The sequence below is a fragment of the Halichoeres trimaculatus genome, unplaced genomic scaffold (genome assembly GCF_033239565.1).
Source record: "Halichoeres trimaculatus isolate MK-OKI-2021-1 unplaced genomic scaffold, fHalTri1.1 fHalTri1_scaffold_9, whole genome shotgun sequence".
NCBI lineage: Eukaryota > Metazoa > Chordata > Actinopteri > Labriformes > Labridae > Halichoeres > Halichoeres trimaculatus.
Window position 1 is genome coordinate 30,883,879 of NW_027437188.1, and position 21,617 is coordinate 30,905,495.

General features: G+C 39.6%; 1 protein-coding gene across 2 annotated transcripts in view; it reads right to left on the reverse strand.

Annotated features, from left to right (window-relative positions):
* arhgap42b (Rho GTPase activating protein 42b) overlaps positions 1 to 15,954 on the reverse strand; it is a 92,396-nt gene extending 76,442 nt beyond the window's left edge. For both annotated transcript variants that reach the window (XM_074680072.1, XM_074680071.1), the window contains exon 1: positions 15,613 to 15,954. In XM_074680072.1, coding sequence (XP_074536173.1) covers positions 15,613 to 15,766 — 154 coding nt within the window. In that variant the 5' untranslated portion in view covers positions 15,767 to 15,954. The remainder of the gene's footprint in view (positions 1 to 15,612) is intronic.
* Positions 15,955 to 21,617: the final 5,663 nt, after the last annotated feature.

Genomic DNA, 21,617 nt, shown 5'->3' on the forward strand with positions numbered 1-21,617 from the left:
AGAGAGACAAATTACTCAAAAAGTAAACTTCTGATGGGAGGATGAGAACATACCGAAGCAACAAGCTGATAAATTACTCAGGGAAGTTATTTTAAAAATGTCGTGTGGGCTCATGCGTGTCAAGGCATGTTGGGACATCAGTGTGCCACTCTCCCAGCCCTCTGTGTTATGTGACTGACATGCTCATCACAACACTAATTACCAAGCTGCATCCTTGTTGTTCTTTTCACTCTGAATGTTCTTGGAGTTTCTAATGAAGTGTTTCAGCACAAATTAGTGCAGAAAAGCTTGTAAAACCTCAAATGTGTTCCATTATTAAGCAACTATTAGCACAATAAAGCATTCATCCGAGCTTTTGCTGAATAGCTACATATTTACACTCTAAAATGACTCTGAGTGCCATCAAGGTCATTTTTGTTGAACATCTGAAAGCACATTTCAGGGTTTTAGTGCACATCTTTGTTTTCTAATTGGGCCGAACAGATGACAACAATAGCTTTTAATGCAGTGCTCTCCTTCAGAACAGACTGTCTGCTTGCACATCATCATGGATGTGAGAACCACCATAGCTACTTCATCCTGTCAGCGAGACACGGCTGATTTCAGATGAGTAGGTCTTCAAAGGGGAACGCTTCTATGCACCCAGCTTAACGAGAGATGAGGAGATCTCTTTGATGCAACAGTAGGGTGCATTGTGCCACTTTGATTCCATTTGGTGGGATTGTTACAGGGTAGTGGCCCCTCAGGTAAGGCCTCTTCCACCCGCTTGCTGTAACATTTGCCTGTCAGTCCGCCCAGCAGGAGGAGGAGAGAGAAGAGCTGCATGAGGAGAGCCAAGCAGACAGGCCGCTGTACTCCGGCAGCATACTGAGCATTTCCAAGCTCTGTCTGAAACAAAAGACTTATCTAATAACTCCACACTGGCTCCTGCAGCAGGCAGTAACTTTAAGAAGCAGTTGGTCAACCTCTGAACTAATTTTCAAGTAGCGAGGTCTTAATATGGCTGAATAAAACATGAAGGCAAGAGACCAGAGAACATAGTCCCAGGGGTACAGTCATATACAGTATACAGTACAATTAAAATGCATGCTGGTTGCCAGTTTCAGCACTGCTTATTTCAAAAAAGGCTAGCAAGAAAGTTTAGGGTGGTGTCAGGACACTCTGGGGACCTTTTCAGAGTCTCTGGTGTTAAATGAAACGAGAATAACAAACTAATTTAAAGTAATCTGATGTATTTCTGCTGACTTTAAGCAAAAAATAATTTAACAGTCAAATCACTGATAATAAGAGTATAAGATATGTAGGGCTGCAATGACAAATTGATAAAAATCTATTATTCAAAGCATTGACAACGTTTTTCCATGATCAATGCAGTGTGCTGCGCCATTACTGTATTAGTTTGTCTTCAGTTTATTTGACTTCTTCCTTTATGTCGGATTATTTAGCAGTTGGCAACTAGCTGAAGGTACATTACCGCCACCTACTTGACTGGAGTGTAGATTACCTGGGCTGTGGGGCTGTATGCGTCCAAGGGGCAACACCTGGTTAGTAAATATGAAGCGTATGTGAAGTGTTAAAAGTCATTGACTGGAGAAAGATTGGAAGTCACGTACACACCTAGCCATAACAACAGACTTTTACGGCATTAAAAAACATATTTACAGCCTGGTTCAAAAAACGGATTGGGTCTAGAACGCTGATTTCACTATCGGCACACACTGTGCAGTAAGTGAATATTTTTCTATATCTGCGGTTTAGAAGTTATCAGGATCGTTTGATTTTCCAATCAGAGGCACAGCTCAGGTCACGTGACCGCTGGGCGCCCTTTAGCTTCTCAAAGAAAAACTTAAAGCCGGGGTCATAGAGAACGTGGCTGCATCCGCAGAATGGCTTCATTTCACGGTTTCAGGAACAGACGGGTGACGCCGCAGATGCTTCGTCCATGTTTTATACAGTCTATGTATGCGTCACATGTAAACAGATCAGCGTGGCGGATGAGAGACCGAGCCGGCAGGTGAGGGGAACAAGTAAACACACGAATGATGGCAGAGCTGGAAAGGCCGTTCATCGTTAATTGCAGCATTTGCAAAAATGACCTTGCATGGCACAGCAGTACAACTGCAAGGATCCAGCACTTAAAACACAAACATGTTGGGCTCATCTGTGACGAGCCAGGGAGCTCAACAGGGAGGGAAGTAGCTACAAAATCCCACATACACTCCTTTATATGTTGTGAAATGCATGGTTTGTCTTTTAGGACTCATTTAGTCTTTTTATAAATCCTCACTCTGTTTAAAAATCACAAGAAGTTCATTAAACTAACGTTAGCATTAGCGTTAGCTGCTACAGATAGTGGTAGGGCAGAGGGGGTGAACTGTTTGACCTGCAGGGGAAAAGATTGCGGACACATTTATATTTATTTGCCTTTTTGGCCCTCTAAGCTCTTAATCTGATGACATAACAATACATTTTGATTATTTTGCCCATAATGTTGATTTTTTAAATGACAATACATTTGTGTCTTTTGTGTTCTTTTTTTCCCCCTCGATTCATCGATTAATCGTAAATGTAATTGTCAGAGTAATCAAGTACTAAAATAACCGTTAGTTGCAGCCCTAAAGATGTGCATCTTTATCCCTGCAGACCACAGCACAGAGCTGATTTCATCCATAAACAGCTGAAACAAGTGAACAGAAGGCAGCTACTGACCCCAGGTCTTTGATATGAGGCTGATGCAATGCTACAGCCAATTTTTAAACTCCAAAGAAAAGGATCAGAGTTATTAGCCCTACAATTCTGAGGGAATGAAAAAAGTCATCCAGGCCAGCCCCCACCATTTATCACCCAGTCTGCAGCCTTTAGACGGAGTTGAGAGATTTTCTTCCAGAAGACACTCTCACAACACGTCTGACACAACCTCTGACGGAGATGAACTCGCCTCTGAAGGAAGAAGAGCTCGGAGGAAAACAAGCAGAGTTTCACAAGAATTTATAATAATAGTCGGCGTTGGGCTTCGCACTTCGCTTTTACAAAGCAACTTTTTCTGTCAGAAGGCTTTTTGTTCTTATCGTGGCACACACAATTACCCAGAAACAGGCTTCAAAGTGAGACAATTCAAAAACAAAGAGGTGTACAGAGCTACTTGAAACCCCCACTGTCCAAACATTTGGAGAAAACTTGGCATCCCAGGAGACTTTCTTACGTGCCATGTACAGTCTCAGTTTAGCGCGTGTGGGCTGGATCGGTACATACTCGCACCATCATTTGGAGCCTTTTTCCTGCAAACTCCACATAAGCTATTCTTAACATGTTATACATAAATGTCAAACTCATACAAAGACCACACTGTCATTCTTTCCCTGAGTAGTTTGTAGAAAGTAGCAGGATTCAGACTTTTCTCCCATCATCCACCTTATAATTACCTCCGCCAAGGAGGTTATGTTTCTGAAAGACTTTGTCTGTCTGTCTGTCTGTCTGTGAACAACTCAACTCAAAAAGTAACAAACAGACCTTGATGAAATTTTTATGAAATGTTCAATATGGGATAAAGAAGAAGTGATTACATTTTGGAGGTGATCCGGATCACTGTCTGGATCCAGGATTTCTTTTAAAGGATTCTTTATCATTGTTAGATAGGGCTGTTTTCACCATATGTGTATATAACTCCACGATAAATGGTCGGATTGCTTTGCAAAACAATACAAGACAAGGTCACCATAATTTCTGACAATGATTCTCAATAAAATGAGATTGGAACAGCAGGTTGCAGACAGTCTGCTGAAAGGAAGTACAACATTAAAGCAGGACTTAAGTGTTGCGAAACAACCACAGTATGCTTGGCGAAGGTCTGTGCTCTTGGAGTTCTTTTCTATTTATTTATTTTTATTGGAGACGCAATCAAAGGAATTATAAAGGCACAAGTTCAAAATATACAGTGTTCTCTTTTTTCCTTTTTTTTCTTTAGCAAAACCAACAATATTGTCTCTGCATTCAAAGAAAATTCTGAAGCACAAAATCAAGTTCATGCAATAAAATAAGTAGGGGTGCACCGATCACAATTTTCTGGCCCATCACCAAATTTTAAAAAGCCTGACCTGTCTATACCGATTTGGGCCAAATGCGGTTTTTATTTTTTAATTTTTTACAACTGACAGCATATACCTTCAATTTTCCAATCTAATTTTATTGAAAAAAAGATTGAACAATACCTGTGAAACAAAAAAATCTTTATGTTTTAACTTAAACAACCAATGAAGAGTCTTGAGTTATAAGTCTCAGAGCAAAAAGCAACAGCGGTTGGCTGTCAGACCTTCCTGGAGGTATATAAGATCAGTTTCATATCTAAGGATGGGTCGACCACTGATCCCCAAAAATTAAGAAAATCAGCACCGATCGATCCGTGCATGTCTAGAAATAATTAAATAAATTATTCCAGATAAAAAAAGTTACTTAATAAAAAAGTTCTGAAATATTAACAACAATTATATGAAATAAAATTAAAAATAAATAAATAAATTAAAAAAAAGGGGAATGGGGGTCTAAGTTGGGGAAGAGACTGGCAATGAACCCACCTTATGATTAAAATAAATTGAAAGATACAAGTGACTTTAAATCTCTGAGACAACATGGCATTTTACCTGCATTGAGGAAAAAAAAGATGACACCACACACATACTAAATAATTCAACAATGAAAATATCCAGCTGAAGAGTTTTGGTGAATTTTTTATGCTGTGGAGGAGAGACACTAACACATCGCTTTATTCTTCCCCGTCTGAGGAGGCAGCAGAAGCAGCAGAGATGATGCCAGCTGACTGTTAGCATGAGAATGGTGAGCTGGCTGTGACAATCACTTTGACTGACAGAGTAACAACACTCACTTCAGAACAGACCTCAATCACAAGTCGAACACATTTCCCCGCACAGTCTGAAGGGAAGCAGCTTTTACGAATACAGCGTCTAATCCTTTTATCGAAATCTGTCCACAAAAACCGGCGTGTCCCTCACAGAGCTGCGTGAGCTCACTGCTACACACAGCTTTGTTACTGAACCAGCCACACAATGCACTCCTGCATTACATCTCTATAACATGTGTACAAATTCATCAAAGCAGTCAAACCAAGATTATAAGTGGAATGATCCTGCAATACACAGCCTGCTTCAAACACATATACACACACACTCAGCAGCAGAATCATGTCCGGCTCAGTGCTATCAGAAGGAGGATGGGGGATGGTTATACAAGTGTGTTTACAGGACATTTCCTGTGGCTGAGCCTTGGGAGCATCATCTGTCCTCCACAAACAAACACTCCGAGTTCCCAAATCTGACTGGAAAAAATAAATAGATAAAAAAACATTACGTCACGTTTCCATTTAATTCAATAGCACTCTAATTATAGCTGTATTAAACCACACAAATATTTCAGGATTATGCAGTCACAGTCTGAACAAGTAGAGATGCTGCTTACAGACTAAATACTATAATTCTCATGACAGCAACGCCCATTTATGTCAGCCGTTCATTACTGTGTGTATCCCAGGAAGAAAGCATCAGTCTAGAGCTGGTGACACGTAGTCAATGTACATAATAATGGGCTGTCTTCGGGTTCGGGCTGCGTTCACAAAAGCTTGTGCAAATTAGATGCTTACAAGGACTCATATAAAACTACACCCTCTTAAAAAGATCTCCAAATAACACTTTGGAGTCTAAACAACTTTTAAATGATCACTACAGGTCCAGTTGGATCATTTGTTGAGAAATAATTCAGTCTTGGAGAAGTAAGTGCCAGGAAAGAAAAATAGTTGGCTCAGGGGCTGCATGAAAAAATGAATGTGCTTCAGTAACACAGTGTTATTTTTTAAGATAATGCATCACTTCTCTGTTTGGATTGAAGTTCCTCACAAACAAGAGTGTGTGGCCATATGGTTCATAGTACATGCATCATTTTACCAGAGGCATGCCATAACGAAGCACTCGCCGGTTAATTTTTCGCAAATTTGTGCAAATATTAACTCAAGGACAAATTCCAGCACCTGAAGGCTTACCCCAGGCAAAGTAGGTCTCTGAAGATTTTCACCGCACAGGAAGCAGCTATGCGCCTTTAGTGCACCCTGTTCTAATAATGTGTTCCATGTTTTTAAATAGAGATCCGGATCAGGCTGTGATATACTTCAAATTACAGTTGATGGCACCACTTGGAGCAGCTTTTAATTCTTTCTTTCCTGCATCAGCTCAGTGCAAAGCAGTTGTGGTTTAAAGCCTGCAGAAAAGATCGAACAGATGCCCTCTGACTGTGTAGTGGCGGCTCTTACAACACAAGCTCATTCACATGCTCACTGTACATTACCACCGGAGTGCCAAGTGACTAAAGCAAAGCTAACAAGTGGTTGTTAAAAATATAAACATCAGTGGAGGGAATGTACAGACTTAATCATCAGTCAGGTGCTTCTGATCTACATGATGAGGAATCAGTGTGCTCTCAGTCGCAGCAGAGCTGACACACACACTCTGAAACTCCCACATGTCGTTATGAAACCAGAAAACAGAAGTAGAACCAGGAAAATAAATCCAGCACAGGTAGCTGTTATTTCATTAAAACAGCAAACAGTCGAAAAAAAGCTGTCTGTGGGGGCTGAGCAGTAAGTCCACAGTTAATAAACAGACTCAAAGTGTGGATGAGATCTGGGGAGATGATTCCACAGCCTCCATTTTTATTTAACATTGAGGCATTTCCTCTTGTATGGCACGTCTAATCATTAAAGAGGGGGTATTATGTTCTCTCATCTTTAAAACATGGATATTAAATAACAATGCAGGGTGTTCATGATGAGCGTGAGCAGGTTTTCAAACACCTAGGTATTCATATGTTGTAGAAATCCCTATACAGATCAAAACAGTACACTCGAAAAGAAGCCTGAGATCTTTGCTTTGTGAGGTCTTTATGAGACTTGCCAAAATGTAAATGTAAATGTTCTTTATTTATACAGCCCTTTACAACAACCCTTTCGGTGAACCAAAGTGCTTTACAATAGTTGGGAAAAAAAGCAATAAATAAAACAAATAAAAACAAATAGAAGCAATAACAGCAATAAAAACAATAAAAGCAATGAAAATAATAAACGCAATAATAGCAATAAAATACAATAAAAAAGTAAAAGCAGACTAAAAGTAAAAGTCAAAGTGTCACCACACTACTGGGTATTAAAAGACATCCTAAATAAATATGTCTTCAGTCTGGATTTGAAAAGGCCCAGGTCAGAAATTAGACGCATTTCAACAGGGAGCTTATTTCAAAGCCTGGGAGCAGCAACAGAAAAGGCTTGATCACCCCAGTGTTTGTATTTTGACCTGGGCACTTCCAGCAAAAGTTGGTTTGAGGACCTCAGCGCTCTACCAGGTTCTCACACAGTTAAAAGCTCAGTTAAGTACACTGGGGCGAGACCATGAAGAGCTTTAAAAACAAACATTAAAATTTTAAAATCAATCCTGTACTGGACGGGAAGCCAGTGAAGTGATTTAAGAACAGGAGTGATGTGCTCTCATCTTTTAGTGCTGGTTAAAAGACGGGCCGCAGCGTTTTTGCACCAGCTGGAGGCGACCAAGAGAAGCCTGGGAGACACCAACATAGAGCGCATTACAATAATCAAGTCTCAAGCTTATAAGAGCATGGATGGCCATTTCAAGGTTGTGGCAATTTAAAAACATTTTAACTTTGGTAAGGAAACGAAGCTGGAAAAAACTGGTTTGGACAACACTGTTTATTTGTTGAATTTAAGTTCTGAGTCAAGAAACACTCCCAGATTTCTGACATTTCGACTGAGCGTTGGAAACAAGGTTCCAAAGCCAGTCACCCCTGTGTCCTCAAACATGATGTACTCAGTTTTATCATTATTAAGGTGGAGAAAATTCTGAAATGATGAGGTCATCACATGGGGATCTTTAACTGGTTCCTGACAAGTTGAAAGGGTGGGCCTCAAACACCTATAGCTCCACCCCGACAGGCTTCCAGAGGGCTGGCCAATCAGAAGGAAGGGGGTTTGTGGAGTGGGGGGCCTTAAAGAGACAGCAGGCACAGGCTGAAATTAAGATTTTTCCAAAACATCAGTGAGAGAAAATTTGATATTTTTTAAACTGTAAATCATGTCAAGCTACTACGAAGGAACCAGAGGGACAGTATAAAGTAGGGGTGGGAGAAAAAATGGATTCACATAAGTATGAGGATATTTTGTTTTACGATTCTCAGGATTCTCAGTTAAAAAAAACCTTTTTCCACCCTAAATTTAAATCCTTCATTTCAGGCTTTGTTTCAACTGGATTGGAAAAAGTTACCACTTTTCTCCAGCAGTGGGCGAAATGTTTCTCCCTGACTCAAGTGATGTGCATTTTTATTTATTTATTTATTTTTTTTTTGGGGGGGGGGGGGGGGGAATATGGCTCCTGATGTTGTCTGTAGACATTATCATCATCATAACTCAAATTTCTCACATGGTCTGGTGTTAAAAAAAGCAAACTAAAAATCTCAATTTAAATTGAATCAGTGCCTTAAAATAGTAATTGAAACGAATCACGAGAAAAGCTTATAGTCACAGCCCTAGTATAAAGTCTTAAAAGGAAAATAACCCCTCTTTAAAGAGTAAGTATCCATGTTACACTATCTCAGCTGATGTGTAATATTCTGTTACACACAAGTGAGACATACAAAAAAGCCTTTTTAGGCATCAAGTACTGAGACTGTTTCTGAGAGGAAGTGGAAGTTTCTATATGAATAGTTGTTACTTTTCCTTTCACTCAGGCGGGATTTCTTCCATGCAATGTGACTTGGCAGCAGGCCTTCATGTATAAGTGCCTGTTTATTAAAAAGTTATGTATCTGCTCATTTTATTGTCTCGGTATAGTCACTTCCTGAAGGCTGAGAAGTCGAGAACAAGTCCTGCCAAACCGTTGGCTACAGCGGCCGAGTAAACATGGTTCAGTTTTGTACAAATTTCCCAAATGAAGCACAAAGCGTTAAGCTTTCACGCCACATCAGATGGATGATGATATTATTAGACTGGGTGGCTTGATGCTGTCCTGTGTTTACAGTTTTTGTGCAAAGCTTAGTCGTAGCTTCGTGAGAGTGGAGACGACCTTCCTCCACGACTCTTGGCAAGAAAAGAGAATGAGCATATTTCACACGAACTTCAAAATATTTGCTCCAAATTTAACATTTCGCTTCACTGACTCATTGTGACTGCTTCTAGTCTCATCAAAATAGCTCAGCATGATAATTTATTTCTCAGCTGCAAATCAGGATGCACAACAAATGAACAAGTGTGACGCTGACATTTAGAGCATCCTTCCTGATGCACCTTCCCTCACATTTGAGAGTTTGGAATAAACAGTGGATCTCATCAAGCTCTGAAACATGCCTGAGTGCTTTGTGTACAAAGTTTGATACCACATCTGAAATGTATCACTGTTTGCCTCTTATCTGTGGTTTCCCCCACTCTGCCCACAAAGAGCTAATTAGTGCTTTTAGTGTATTCAATTACAGCAGCCGGGCAGAGGGATAAATAAATGTCAGCGGTTGTTATTTACACCAGGTGTGAGCAGTCCGTGCCAGCGACTGATGGTGAAGCCAAGTTATCCAAGAGAGTCTGGCTGCATGTGGGGGGTGCATGTTACTCATACTGTACCCACATGAAGATATGAAGAAGCTCAACTTTTGGTAAACTTTGAGAAGTGAAAGGCTGAGACACGTTACAGGAATCTTCAAACCTTCACACATTTAGAGAGCACACACTTGACGATAACAAAAGGCATATCACACAAGGTCTCCCTCTCCTCTCTGATCTCAGAGTGTGTGGTGTACACTCCGGAGGACACCACACACCAACCGTGTCATCAGCAAAGTATCAGCTTCTCCAAGCTCAGTATTCCAAATATTGTGTAGCAAAACATGGCTTTAGTGCAAACAAATATGAAGGGCTAAACAGAAAAAAAGCAATAATGGCTGTTTTCAGCCTCTAAATAAAAAAAAATCACACAAAAAAATGAAAGCAATTATGGAAAAAGTTGTGGAGACAGCGGAGATAAGGGCTGTATGCATAAGAATGCAAGATGGAGGTGAATTAAGTCATCGCAAGTAGAGGTGGTGGATATATCGAATATGATTACTTGATATATCAAGGGTTGTTACATGTGAGATGTAACAACTCAACTTTATCGAGGACAAATTGTCTCGTAAATGTTTTAAAATGTTAGTATGTAATTCTTTTTTGAGTTTCACTTCCTGATGCTGCTGGTGCTCCTGTCACAGGGAGCTGCACACTCCTCCACCCACCCAGGAAACTCTTGTGTGGATGTGTCTTTTTGTATTAGGAGGACAGGGAAAGAAGTTGCTTGCACATCTCGTCAGTCGCTGGCTTGGAGTTAGTAAATGCAAATTTTAAAAATCCACTGAAGGGTCTGCTTGAATTGTTGTATTGGTATCATTTTATACATCAAAGGGTTGCATTTAAAATTCATACATCAATCAAGAGGAGAAGTCAAAATATTGAGATGTATATCGTGGAGTGCCCCACACACTACAGGATTTTTTAGTTGGGTCATTTTGGACCGAAACGTGACGACAGCAAGCGAAGGTCCGTTTCTCAATGGATTTGTCATCTAGGAGAGCTAAAAAACTAATTTAGCATGGGTGTATTTTTTAAAATGGCGGGGAAGTATGAATGTAGTAGAATGTAGTACAGGAATTTGAAAACAGCCTGCGCTTTCGCTGTGACATCACACATATGTCTTTGCTCCACTGGTTTCCATGGTGATGGTGGATCTCCATTAATTTAAATGGGAGTGAAATAAAGGAATATTTTCATTTCCATCGGTCTCAAACTGCAAAACAATTTAATATAGCCCAAAAAAAATTGTGATATAGACCTGAAAAGTCATAGCAGCATGGTCCTTTTTGATGGAAAATGGGCAATCAACAAGTGTTGTTTACATATAAACATCTACTTTATTGACTTCAGATGTTATTTCTGTGAACTTTAACTGTATATAATTCAATTCATCACAAGCAGAGCTTCCATTATAACCTTATTGAGACTCTGTAGCAAAACCGAAACAAAATTGCCCCCAAAATGGCCAAAAACTCCCCCCAAAAAACCCTAATAAACACTAAAAGTGGCAGCCATCTTGAATTTGAAGGTTAAAATAAGGTCAAATCATTATGTAACCCTGAAATATGTGTTTCTTAACAAAAATAAGGTGAAAACATGTATTGTCCATCAATGTAGGTTGAGTCTTTAAAAAGATCATTTCTACGACAGCCATTTTGGATTTTGGACTCCAAAAAATTTTCCCCGCCAATTCAGAAATGGACCTTCGCTCACTGTGGTCACGTTTTGGTCCAAAATGATTCAACTATTTAGCCTCAAATATTAAACACGTTTACTATCTACAATTTCTCAATCTGAGGCCTTCCTAGCAGCTCCAACCAGACAAAATCACTCTTAACACCAGGGCTGGGACATTATGTTTATTTCCTAATTCAATTCTTTTATGATTTTTGGGGAGCCAATTCAATTCAAATTGCGATTCTTCGATATTCTCGATTTTTGGGTTCACTTTTTGAACACCAGACCAAGTGAAAAAGTTGAGTGATAATGACGATATCAACAGACTACATCTAGAACCATAATCCCCAAAAATTAACATCACATTTGAGTCCGTTTTTTCAGGATTCATTCAGGGGATCTGACATGTCAACTTTTTTTCAATCCAGCTCATAAACAAAGACTAAAATTTTGTTTAAGTCTTTGTTTGTAAGACATATAAACATATTTAAGACTAAATTTGAAAAAAAAAAAAAAAAAATCCAGATTTAAAATTGTGCAGCAAAAAGTCCTGACACTATGATACAGTTATTTTTTCTCCCCTCACCACAGGAACAGACAATCATCAGACAAACGGGCCTCTGCTGGCTTTGATCTTAAGAAGGAGATTAGGACAAAAATCAGCCCCATTATCCTGTAGCGTGTACCCGCCTCAAGACCACAACCCTCATCATGAGAACTACACGACAAGACTTTTCTTTGACATTACAAGGTTTTCATAAAGAAGAAGAAAGATCAAGATCAAGAAAAGATCCAGCCTTTTATCTCTGAGCCCAACTTTGATGCTAACAACTTTATCAATACAACAACAAACAGGCATCAACCTTTCAAAGTGTAATCAGGGCTGCAATTAATACATGCTTAATATTTCAGACATGTAACTGATCAGCAGGGCTTCATCCTGTGATCCATTTTAGTGTGATTGACTCATCTTAGTTGACACTTTCTTAATGTGTGTTGAAACATTTGACAGGCAATATCAACTGTGAGAGAGCCTGCACATATATGACCGATGAATTATGGTACAATATTCGATTCTAAAACATGAGATGAGAACTATTAAAAAAGGCTCCATTAGAGGTCTTCCTGTAATGTCACCACTGATGGTGGGTCATAAAGGGTCGTAAACCTCTGTGGCATCAGGAGTTTAAGACCATCAATAATTTACTTCCGTCTCCTCTCTTCCTGCACTCTCACTCCCCCTCAACAGAAACTGAGCTCCCAGCGAAAGGCGGCCCACTTCTTTATGACAACGAGGACAAATTCAACCTGCCCATAGCTGGTTTAGGAGTGAGAAGTTTGGAGATTTTTCACACAGATAGTTCATCGCGAGCTTTACATTCTTCTGTCTGACCTTTTTTTTGTTGGGAGACTTCAGACCTGAGACATGAATTCAAATAGGACCTCAGCTTTGCAGTTTCCCTGCAACCATGAACTTATCAAAGCCAATCAAAGGCTCAGCTGCCCCCTTCTTATATGTGCTTGGGCGTAAAGGTCTTATTTGGTATTAAGCTGCAAGGACCTTTGGCATCTCACAACTGAGTGTCCTAACTGCCATGAATAAACCTTTCAGCGAGGCATTCCTGTCCACCTGAAGCACCCTGCCCACTGACACAACTATTTTGTAACAGAAAAGCTATGAAATAGGTTTGGCCTTCAGCTGCCCTGAGAAGAGCTTCTCACTGTTTCTGAAACACATAGAAAACATGGAACCAAAGAAGGGGGGGATAAAACTCCAGATGCTCACTATTACAGTATTTTTCTACGCTGACTGTGGAATAACGCTTCTTTGTGTAAACCTTTGTGAGGATGGATATCGAGAACCGTTTCCTGTTGAGAATCGATAAGAAATGTTTTAATATGTCAATATCATTAGCGGTTGTGCTGTGTGTTGAGCTGCTGGTCCTTTCAGGGCTATTCTGCCGCAGCTATCTTAGCTTAGCGCTTAGATAAAATTTCCTATGAAAACTCTGATTCAGGGTCCTCTGCTTGAAGTTTTACTGAAAAACGTAACACACAAAGAAATGAACATTACTCTCTTACAAGAAATCACTATTCAATAATGATAGGTGCTGAATTAGGTATTTGTGCCGGCTGAATTCTGTATCGGGTACCAATTCACGTAAAATTGAAAGGTACCAAAGTTAGGTACCTAAACCCATCCTTGTAACTATGAGGGACTGAAACAGTAGGCGATTTTTCATGCTGAACATGAACACAGCATTGCAAGTTTGTATACTGAAGAATAAATATGCTAAACGGAAAAAATTGGAGATTTTATTGTGAAACAAATTGATATTTTTTACCCCATAAACATATTGGTATCATTGAATACCAGTACCAATTGCCAGGTACCAGGCATCAGTACTGCATGGTTTCAAATGTGAAAGGTACCCATCCCTTCTATTCAATAGTTTCAACATGGTATAAATCTCTTTATTCACAAAAACGAGGCAAACAAAATAGTGCTAGCTTGATGCTAACGTATATGGTAAATAGCATTGATGTGCTAGTGGATTTACTTTCTTATGTATATTTACGTCCAGAGGTATCCAGATCCTGTTACCAGTTACATATTTATTTACTTATAAACTCAATAACATGTTGTTAACCCAGAAAACCTGTTAAGCTACTTTTTCGTACGCAGAAAATTCATAGGGGGAATGGACAAGAGAATCGATAAAATCGTATCAATGCCCATCCCTTAACCTTTGGGTCCGTTTGTCCAACGAATCCCATGAAGCCATGATTTACAACAGCAGGCTTGATTTTGATGAAGAAAATGGTGATGTAAAGTAGTGCTGCACGATTTGGGGAAAAGGTGCGATTTGCGATTAGGTGGACAATATTGCGATTGCGATTGTGCTTGCGATTTAATAAAAAAAGTTGTGTCATGATGAGTCTACAGACTTGCTTGGTTTTCATGGAGAAAAATCTGAATTGCATGTGCTGACATTGCGATTGCGATTGCGATAATCGTGCAGCCCTGATGTAAAGCAAATTACTGTCTGATTTCTAAATGGTTAGAGTTGGTCCAAGAGGGTCTGCGTTATTCTTTTTTCATTCATACACAATCTGAGATAGGATGTTGGCTCTGCTTTACAAAAACTCAACTTACTGCTCCCTACATAATTGGACTGGATAGAGATTGGCTTCTTGTAGCTTACATCCCCAGCCAGGGTATACACTCCATATGCCTCATTATTTCTGGCATCAAATTTATGAGAATGTGGACACAGCCACAAACACAGTACCAACGTATGGCACATAAAACTAATGAATTGTGTCTCTGTGATGCTTGAGTTTGGAAAAGTTTGATATTGCATATTAGACCCCTGTTGATAACTCGTCTGTGGTCCTCCAGCTTTAATGAATGAGTCACTGCCACGACCAAAACAGAAGCAGGAGCCTGCACAATGCATGCAGTGAAAGGAGATGAGGAGGAAAAATATGAAGAGTGATGCTTTCTCACAGTAAAGGTTGACAGAATCATGCCAGGCTGAATGATGAAAAAAGCGATGGGTACTGGTTCCCATTCCAAGGCAGCTATTTTCCATATTTATTAGGCCTATATTTCTAATCTCTCTGCATTTCACAGACACACTTCTGAGGGGGAACAGACCAAACTCTCATCCCTACAGGGACACAGCAGAGCAGGAAGTGCAACTTTAATCAGCATGGAGGAATTTGGGACAGGACTCAGAATCTGAGAGGACAGTGACCCATGTCAAAGAGCTGGAACTGTCCCACAGCTCTCATTCATACACATTTCAAAAAATAGCCTGAGGTTTAACTCATTTATAAGAGGTGGAAGCATCTCCTATGAATGGACTGGAGTTTAAGTTGTTCCAGCTCTGCACTAATGTTCTCCATATGCCAGCATGTGGCCCTATGATTAGGCATTATTCAGGCTGGAACCAATATCACAGAGTCTGCATGCAGTGCAGACACAAAAGCAAACAACAGGAATTACAACAACATCAGAATAATAAATTCTCTGTTTTTTTCTGCATTTAAAGCTGTTCAGAGGCAGTAAACGCTTCCCAATGGGAGACCACAGGGTTCTCCAGACTTCAAAGGGGGGCAGGACCATTCACACTCTCACACAGAGGGCTCAAATAAGCTGTAATGAAGGCATCCTCTAATTACAACTCGCCTGTGGCTTTCAGGTAGTTACACTTATTACTGCTTATTTCTGGAGCCGAAAGAGTGAACAAGAGCACGTTTGTGTTACTCACTCCTGAGCGCAGTGATGAGCATGTTTCCATCCTTGATGAGGTCTTTGATGAATTTATTTGTCCGCTCCAGCTCGAACTCATGACATTTGAGCCGCTCTCTGAAGTCCGGGCTGTCCAGGAAAGAGTCACTGAACTCCAAAGTGGGGAGTCCCATTGTACCTCAACGACGAAGATAGGCTACCTCTCAGACTGTTGAACTCGGAGTACAAACGAAGAGACTTTTCATCCCGTAAGTTCCGATGGAACACAGCCGTCTCCAAGTCCCCCTAAAAAAGTTTTCCTGCTCCGCTCTGCTCCTCACTTCCGCTTTGATTTTCTGCCCCTTTTTCAGCTACCTATCATAAAAACAGTGGTCGTGAGACTCCTGCTGGCAACTTCTGGAGGGTTTATAGGCCCTCCAGTTTCTGTGGGGGATTTTTTTTCTCAAACACTATGTAGCAAGTGACTATCTTCAACCCGCTGTGCAGGCTTGAAAATCACCAAAATGCTAAATAAACCCACGCATTTCGCTCACATAAAAAAACACAATCGAAGCAGGGGCGATTATAGGATCTTCGGTTTTAGGGGCGCTAACCCACTATAGAGATTGAACATAGGAAGTTTCTAGCAAGTATATTAAACCTACCCTGAAATCTCTCATTCCTTTGACAATAAAATACATATGATATGTTTATTTACAGCAGAGATACTGAACAATTTTACTCTAAGCCACACAATACTGAAGAGAATAAAGATCAATAAGCAGTTTTTCAAGTTTTAAATTCATACAAGTACTTGTATCATCATTGTTATGATTTTTATTTATTTTTTATTTTTATTTTTTTAAGGTAAGGGGAGGTTCAGGACAATTCTGCCTGGAATAAAATGTTAAACATGTGTTAACTAGCTGTTTTCATACTGTAATAAACAACATTTTTTTCATGATGAGCTGAGTAGAGAAAAATATTTAAATGAAACTAGTGAAATTTAAGGAACAGCATATTTTACTACATATCAGATATTTCTTGACATCAATGTTACTAACACAATATTGAAGAAAATGGAAGAACAATATGCTGTTTTCAGGTTTAAAGTTTGTACAGGTACTTTTATCATCACAGGTGTGATTTCTTCTTTTCTTTCTTTTTCTGGGCAAGAGATTTCAAGGCAAAATGTAAAAAATAAATTGTAGCATAAACATGAATTAAAGCTGTGAGTTGAAAAAAATCTGGTTGCGCACGTGCCTCTAAAATAATTTTCTAACATTTTAATATTAAATTAATTCATTATTTTATTATTTATTATTTTGAAAAATCAATTTTATTAACAGTAACAGGTATAGATCTTTTAATTGTTTTGGAAAGTGTAAGATAACAAGATTGATTGAGTGATTGATTAATTAATTAATTGATTGATTAATTGAGGGTTGATGGGAGAAAGGGTCAGCAACAGTGGGAGGGACAGTGCACATACCAACATGTCTGTGAATATGCCAGTTAGCTAAAAAGCTAGTTTCCATCTGCAGTCCCTGGCCAGATGTTCAAACAGGCTACCTGAAAAGCAGCTCCCACACCAACTCCCAAAAAATAAATAAATGAATAAAAATGTAGGCGAAAATAAACATTTAAGAAGGGCTCCACTCCAGTAACTTTTAGTTCTGGGGCAGAATGTGAACCTTTGAAAAATTTAATACTACAAGTTTTGTGGCCTCAAGCCCTAAAACAGAGAAAAAGCTATAGATTTTGGCCTTTTGCAAATAATTTTTTGTCTTTTCTTAAAGATGAATTGATCTTATTCATGGCACAGATACAATTAACTGATGTTGTTGGCTATATGAGGCAAGCAATTTATTATTTTTTTTAGCATCTAAATGCCATGTCTTTGTGATGATAACAAACCTTTCCAAATCTATTTTCAGTCTATCAAATAAGACTCTTCCTGGTGTATATGTATTTTTAGAATAGCATCTCAGTGTCACAAACAAAGCAGGAGAATCCTCTAATAGGCTTTTACACAAATTTGACTCTCTTAATCATTACTCAGCGCTCCACACCATGCTACACTTTTTTTTTTAATTCCTTATCTTATTACTGCACCCTCTGAGCTGTGACTCAGCCACATCTCAGGTTTTTGGTTCAACTATGCCAGCGGGCTTACTTTTTAAAGTCATGAACTGTGTACCGTGCTGAAATTATGGGTGACAATGCTTCATAGAGGAATTAGTGAAGGTTTGAGGAGAGGGATCTGAGTTAATACCTTGGTAAATGGAAGCAATTAAACAAGAGCATAATTAGAGTCGGGGGGATTTGTCACTTTCTCAAGCAACAGGGACGGATGATGATAATGATGTCACACTCCAAATGAGTATTTTGGTAGGCATGAAGCCGAGGCTCTGTCACCAGTGGCACTAAGTCTTTTGGATGACTCTTTCTACTTGTGGTGCATCAGGGGGCAGAGAAGAGGCTTTATCTTTGTGCAGAGTGTAAAAACAATCTCCACGGAGAGGCAAATGTTGCAGCACTGGCCAGAAACAACACACACAAATGAAAAAGCATTAATTATTTAATGCTTCACTATCAAGAGCAGACCATACGCTCAGTGGGAGGGGAGAGGTGTTTGTTCAGTGTCATTTGGAAGGTTGCCTTGTAGCCTTCTTCCTTGATAACAAACTAGCCACCTTTCCTAATAAGATACCCGCTTTGACTCTGTAGCAGGGAGATAAAACATCAGAGACAGATAACCTTCCTGGGCAGTGTCTAGTGGCTGCAGCTTAGTTTGTTAAAAGCCATATTCCAAGAACGGCCGCTAGCCTCAGACAAACTACATTTGCAATACAAAAACACTGGAAAATTCCTTGACTTATACACCCAAGCCAGCAGTGAATCTATAATAGAGTGATTCTACAATGAAGGGTTCATTTCAGGTACTCAAAAAAAGAGAAAAAAAAAACAGTGTTTTTTTTTGTTTCATATTCTATTTGATTGCAAATGATACACCTAGAAAGTACTTAGTTCATTAGTTGACAAGCTTAGGCTCCAGTGAATTTTTAAATATGGGTTAGGGTTAGAGTTAGGGTTATTTAAATAAATCCATATTATACTCTATTTAGAGTTATTCAACATTTCTATATATTTGGCACAAACATCACATGGTAACACAGTGGACAACACATGGTAACACAGTTGACATTTTCTGCAAACCTTGAAAATGCCACCACCTGACCTCAATTACCTCATATTTCTGTGTATTTTCTTCACTGTTTTTTTTTTTTTTTTTACATTTATAGTAGGAACATCAGAAAATGTTAGTAACACAGTTGACGAGCAATTAATGTGCCCCATGTACAGACAGTCATTCTGATGAAATATTGATGAAGAGGAGTTAGAATATGCCACACTTTCTTCATGGTTCCCATCAAAAAGGATGTGACTTCAATTGGTTTAAGTCATGTGACTTTGGAGAAAACCATTGCTGATTCATAGGTTTTCTTTCAATAGGTAATGCGGTTGATTTCTTGGACATACATGAAATGAATTATTTTAACCATATAAATTATTTAAAAAGTTTTTAAAACACATTTTTTCACGTTTTAATGATTATTTTAAACAAATAATACTGGAAATAATATTCACAAACATGTTTTCAAGTGTAAATTTTGAAGAGTAAACTTGACATTTTGAAATAGGACAGCACAAAAACTGCATATTCCAAAATCTCATTTGCATCTGTAAACTTTTTGTATCAAATGAAAGAGAAATACCAACCAAAAGACCCATTAAAAATTTGTCCTTGCTTTAAATTAATTAGTAAAACTGGTGAGTATATCCCATGGACATGAAATATTGCCCTAATTATAGAATCACTCAATACTAACATGCAGATGCAAACAAAATGTTTAGTATCTGCTTCAAATGAATGATGTCATATATCAAAGAACAGCTTTTAGGTTTAACCTTGCCTGAGAAGTGGGACAGGGTCATTAATCCACATCATGATGACTTCTTAGTTTCTTATTGAACCAAAAAAGACCAATAAGGATCTGAAGAGCACTTTTCAAACTGATAAGGTCATCAAAGGTCATACTGGCCCATCTTAACACTTTCTGTTTGTTGTTGTTTACATCTGATGACAGAATCTGGTAATAGACAGAATCCTACTCTCACTTTACGTCTAATACTGTCACACATTCCCAGAATGCCTCAGGGCTGAGCTCCAAACTAACGACTGGCCTCTGGATGCACCTGAGGTATCAGCAACAGCAGCTGCAACTGTTTCCTTGCAAACATGCATTTATGATGATGAAATCTCAAGACTGCAAATGAAACCCTGTGCGTAACCCTGAGAAATTCATTGGGAGGTGTAACACTTATTGTGGTCACCAACACTAAAATCACATTAAAATTGCATGTGACAAAGCCAGTCTGGGAGCCCGGTTAGCCTGGGGGAATGTGATTATTGCAGCCGTAATAATGCCCTTGGATGTCTCATCCGTTTGGTGGAATATGACCATGGGAACAGAAATGCTTCAGTGATGAGATAATTCTATGAAAATAAAGTTAATATGATGTGGATTCCTGCTGGATGCAGCTTCTGGAAGGCTCATGCAGAAAGTAGTAGTCTGAAATATTGCCTTGACGACGCACCAGTAGAGACTTGTGGACGAGCGCTTAACTGTATGAAGTACGTCTAATTGCAATTTAAAATAGCTGCCTGTAGAGTCTTTGTGGGAAATTTGGTTTAATTAAGATGATACTCAGTAGAGAGCTGTGCCCCTGCACTCCTCTTTCATAAAGGCATTCACACATTCTTATTAGTCATGCAAACATGAGTGCACACTGTGCTGGAGTGCACATGCTTTTCTCTGTGACCGCACCTATGGAGACCAACCAAGAACGATGAACACGCAGCATGCATGCACACATGCTCCAACCACACAGGCTTTTGCACACAAGTGGGTGAGTGAGACACTCTTCACATATTGTACATGTGGGTGAAGAAATTAGATATGAGACACACATCTTCCCACGTCCTCCGTCTCGATCTCACTGCATTAAACAGACCCACTCTGGCCTTGCCTGACGGAGAATCAGTAGCTCAACTGGAAAAGAAGGCTCGGTTTTCACAAAAGATATCAATAATCCATGCAGAAAAAGCATCGATTAGCTCTCCGATGACTTATACGCAAGTCGGGCAACTCCTGATTAGATTTCCTGTGATATCACTGCATCACACAGTGGGGCAGGCCGTGCACATGAGGAGATGTCTGGTCTAATCGTGGTGTGAGAGACGGAGGGTGGGGGGGGGGGGGGGTGGGGGGGGGGGGGCTGTTGGTTCCTAACATGCCCTCGTCAATTCCAGCCCCCCTGCCATCATTCTGCTGCAGCAGCCCTCTGGGGTGCAGTTTGTTACACTGACGCAGTGAGCAGAGAAATGTGATACATTAGTGGAACTGTTGCTCCAAGTTAATTGCTGTGTGCTCTCTGCAGTGCTGAACTGGGTTATTGGGTGAAAGATGATGACTGAGTGATGGACGGAGACAAAAACGTTCCTGTTCGATGCACAGCGCTCAGCTCTCCATGTGGAGGAGGAGAGATGATAGAGTTTAAGATGTCACACTTGGCATGTGTATTACCAGCAGGGATGAGCCTGATAGTTAAAAAACCACAGCAGAGAAAGACATTTCATATAGCAGCCAGTATGAGCTGTGACTGCACAGTGCTGGGCAGCGTTAGATATAAGTGATTGTACTGTTGTTCTAATTATACAACAGGGACAAATAGATGAATCATAAAAAAGACAGGATTAGATAACCAGACTTCTTGTGATCGCAATTACCACTCAATAATAAGAGCTGCTTTTCCCCAATTAACAATTGACACTGCCATGCATACTCTTCATTTAAAATAGGTATTACGGTAATTGCACAATTTCCGGGTGGCACTCAGCTTAGTTCCACAGGAGAGCTTTCGAAAACGAGACCTGTCAATGTTTTCCCAGCTAATGATTAATGACCCTAATTTAGCAGG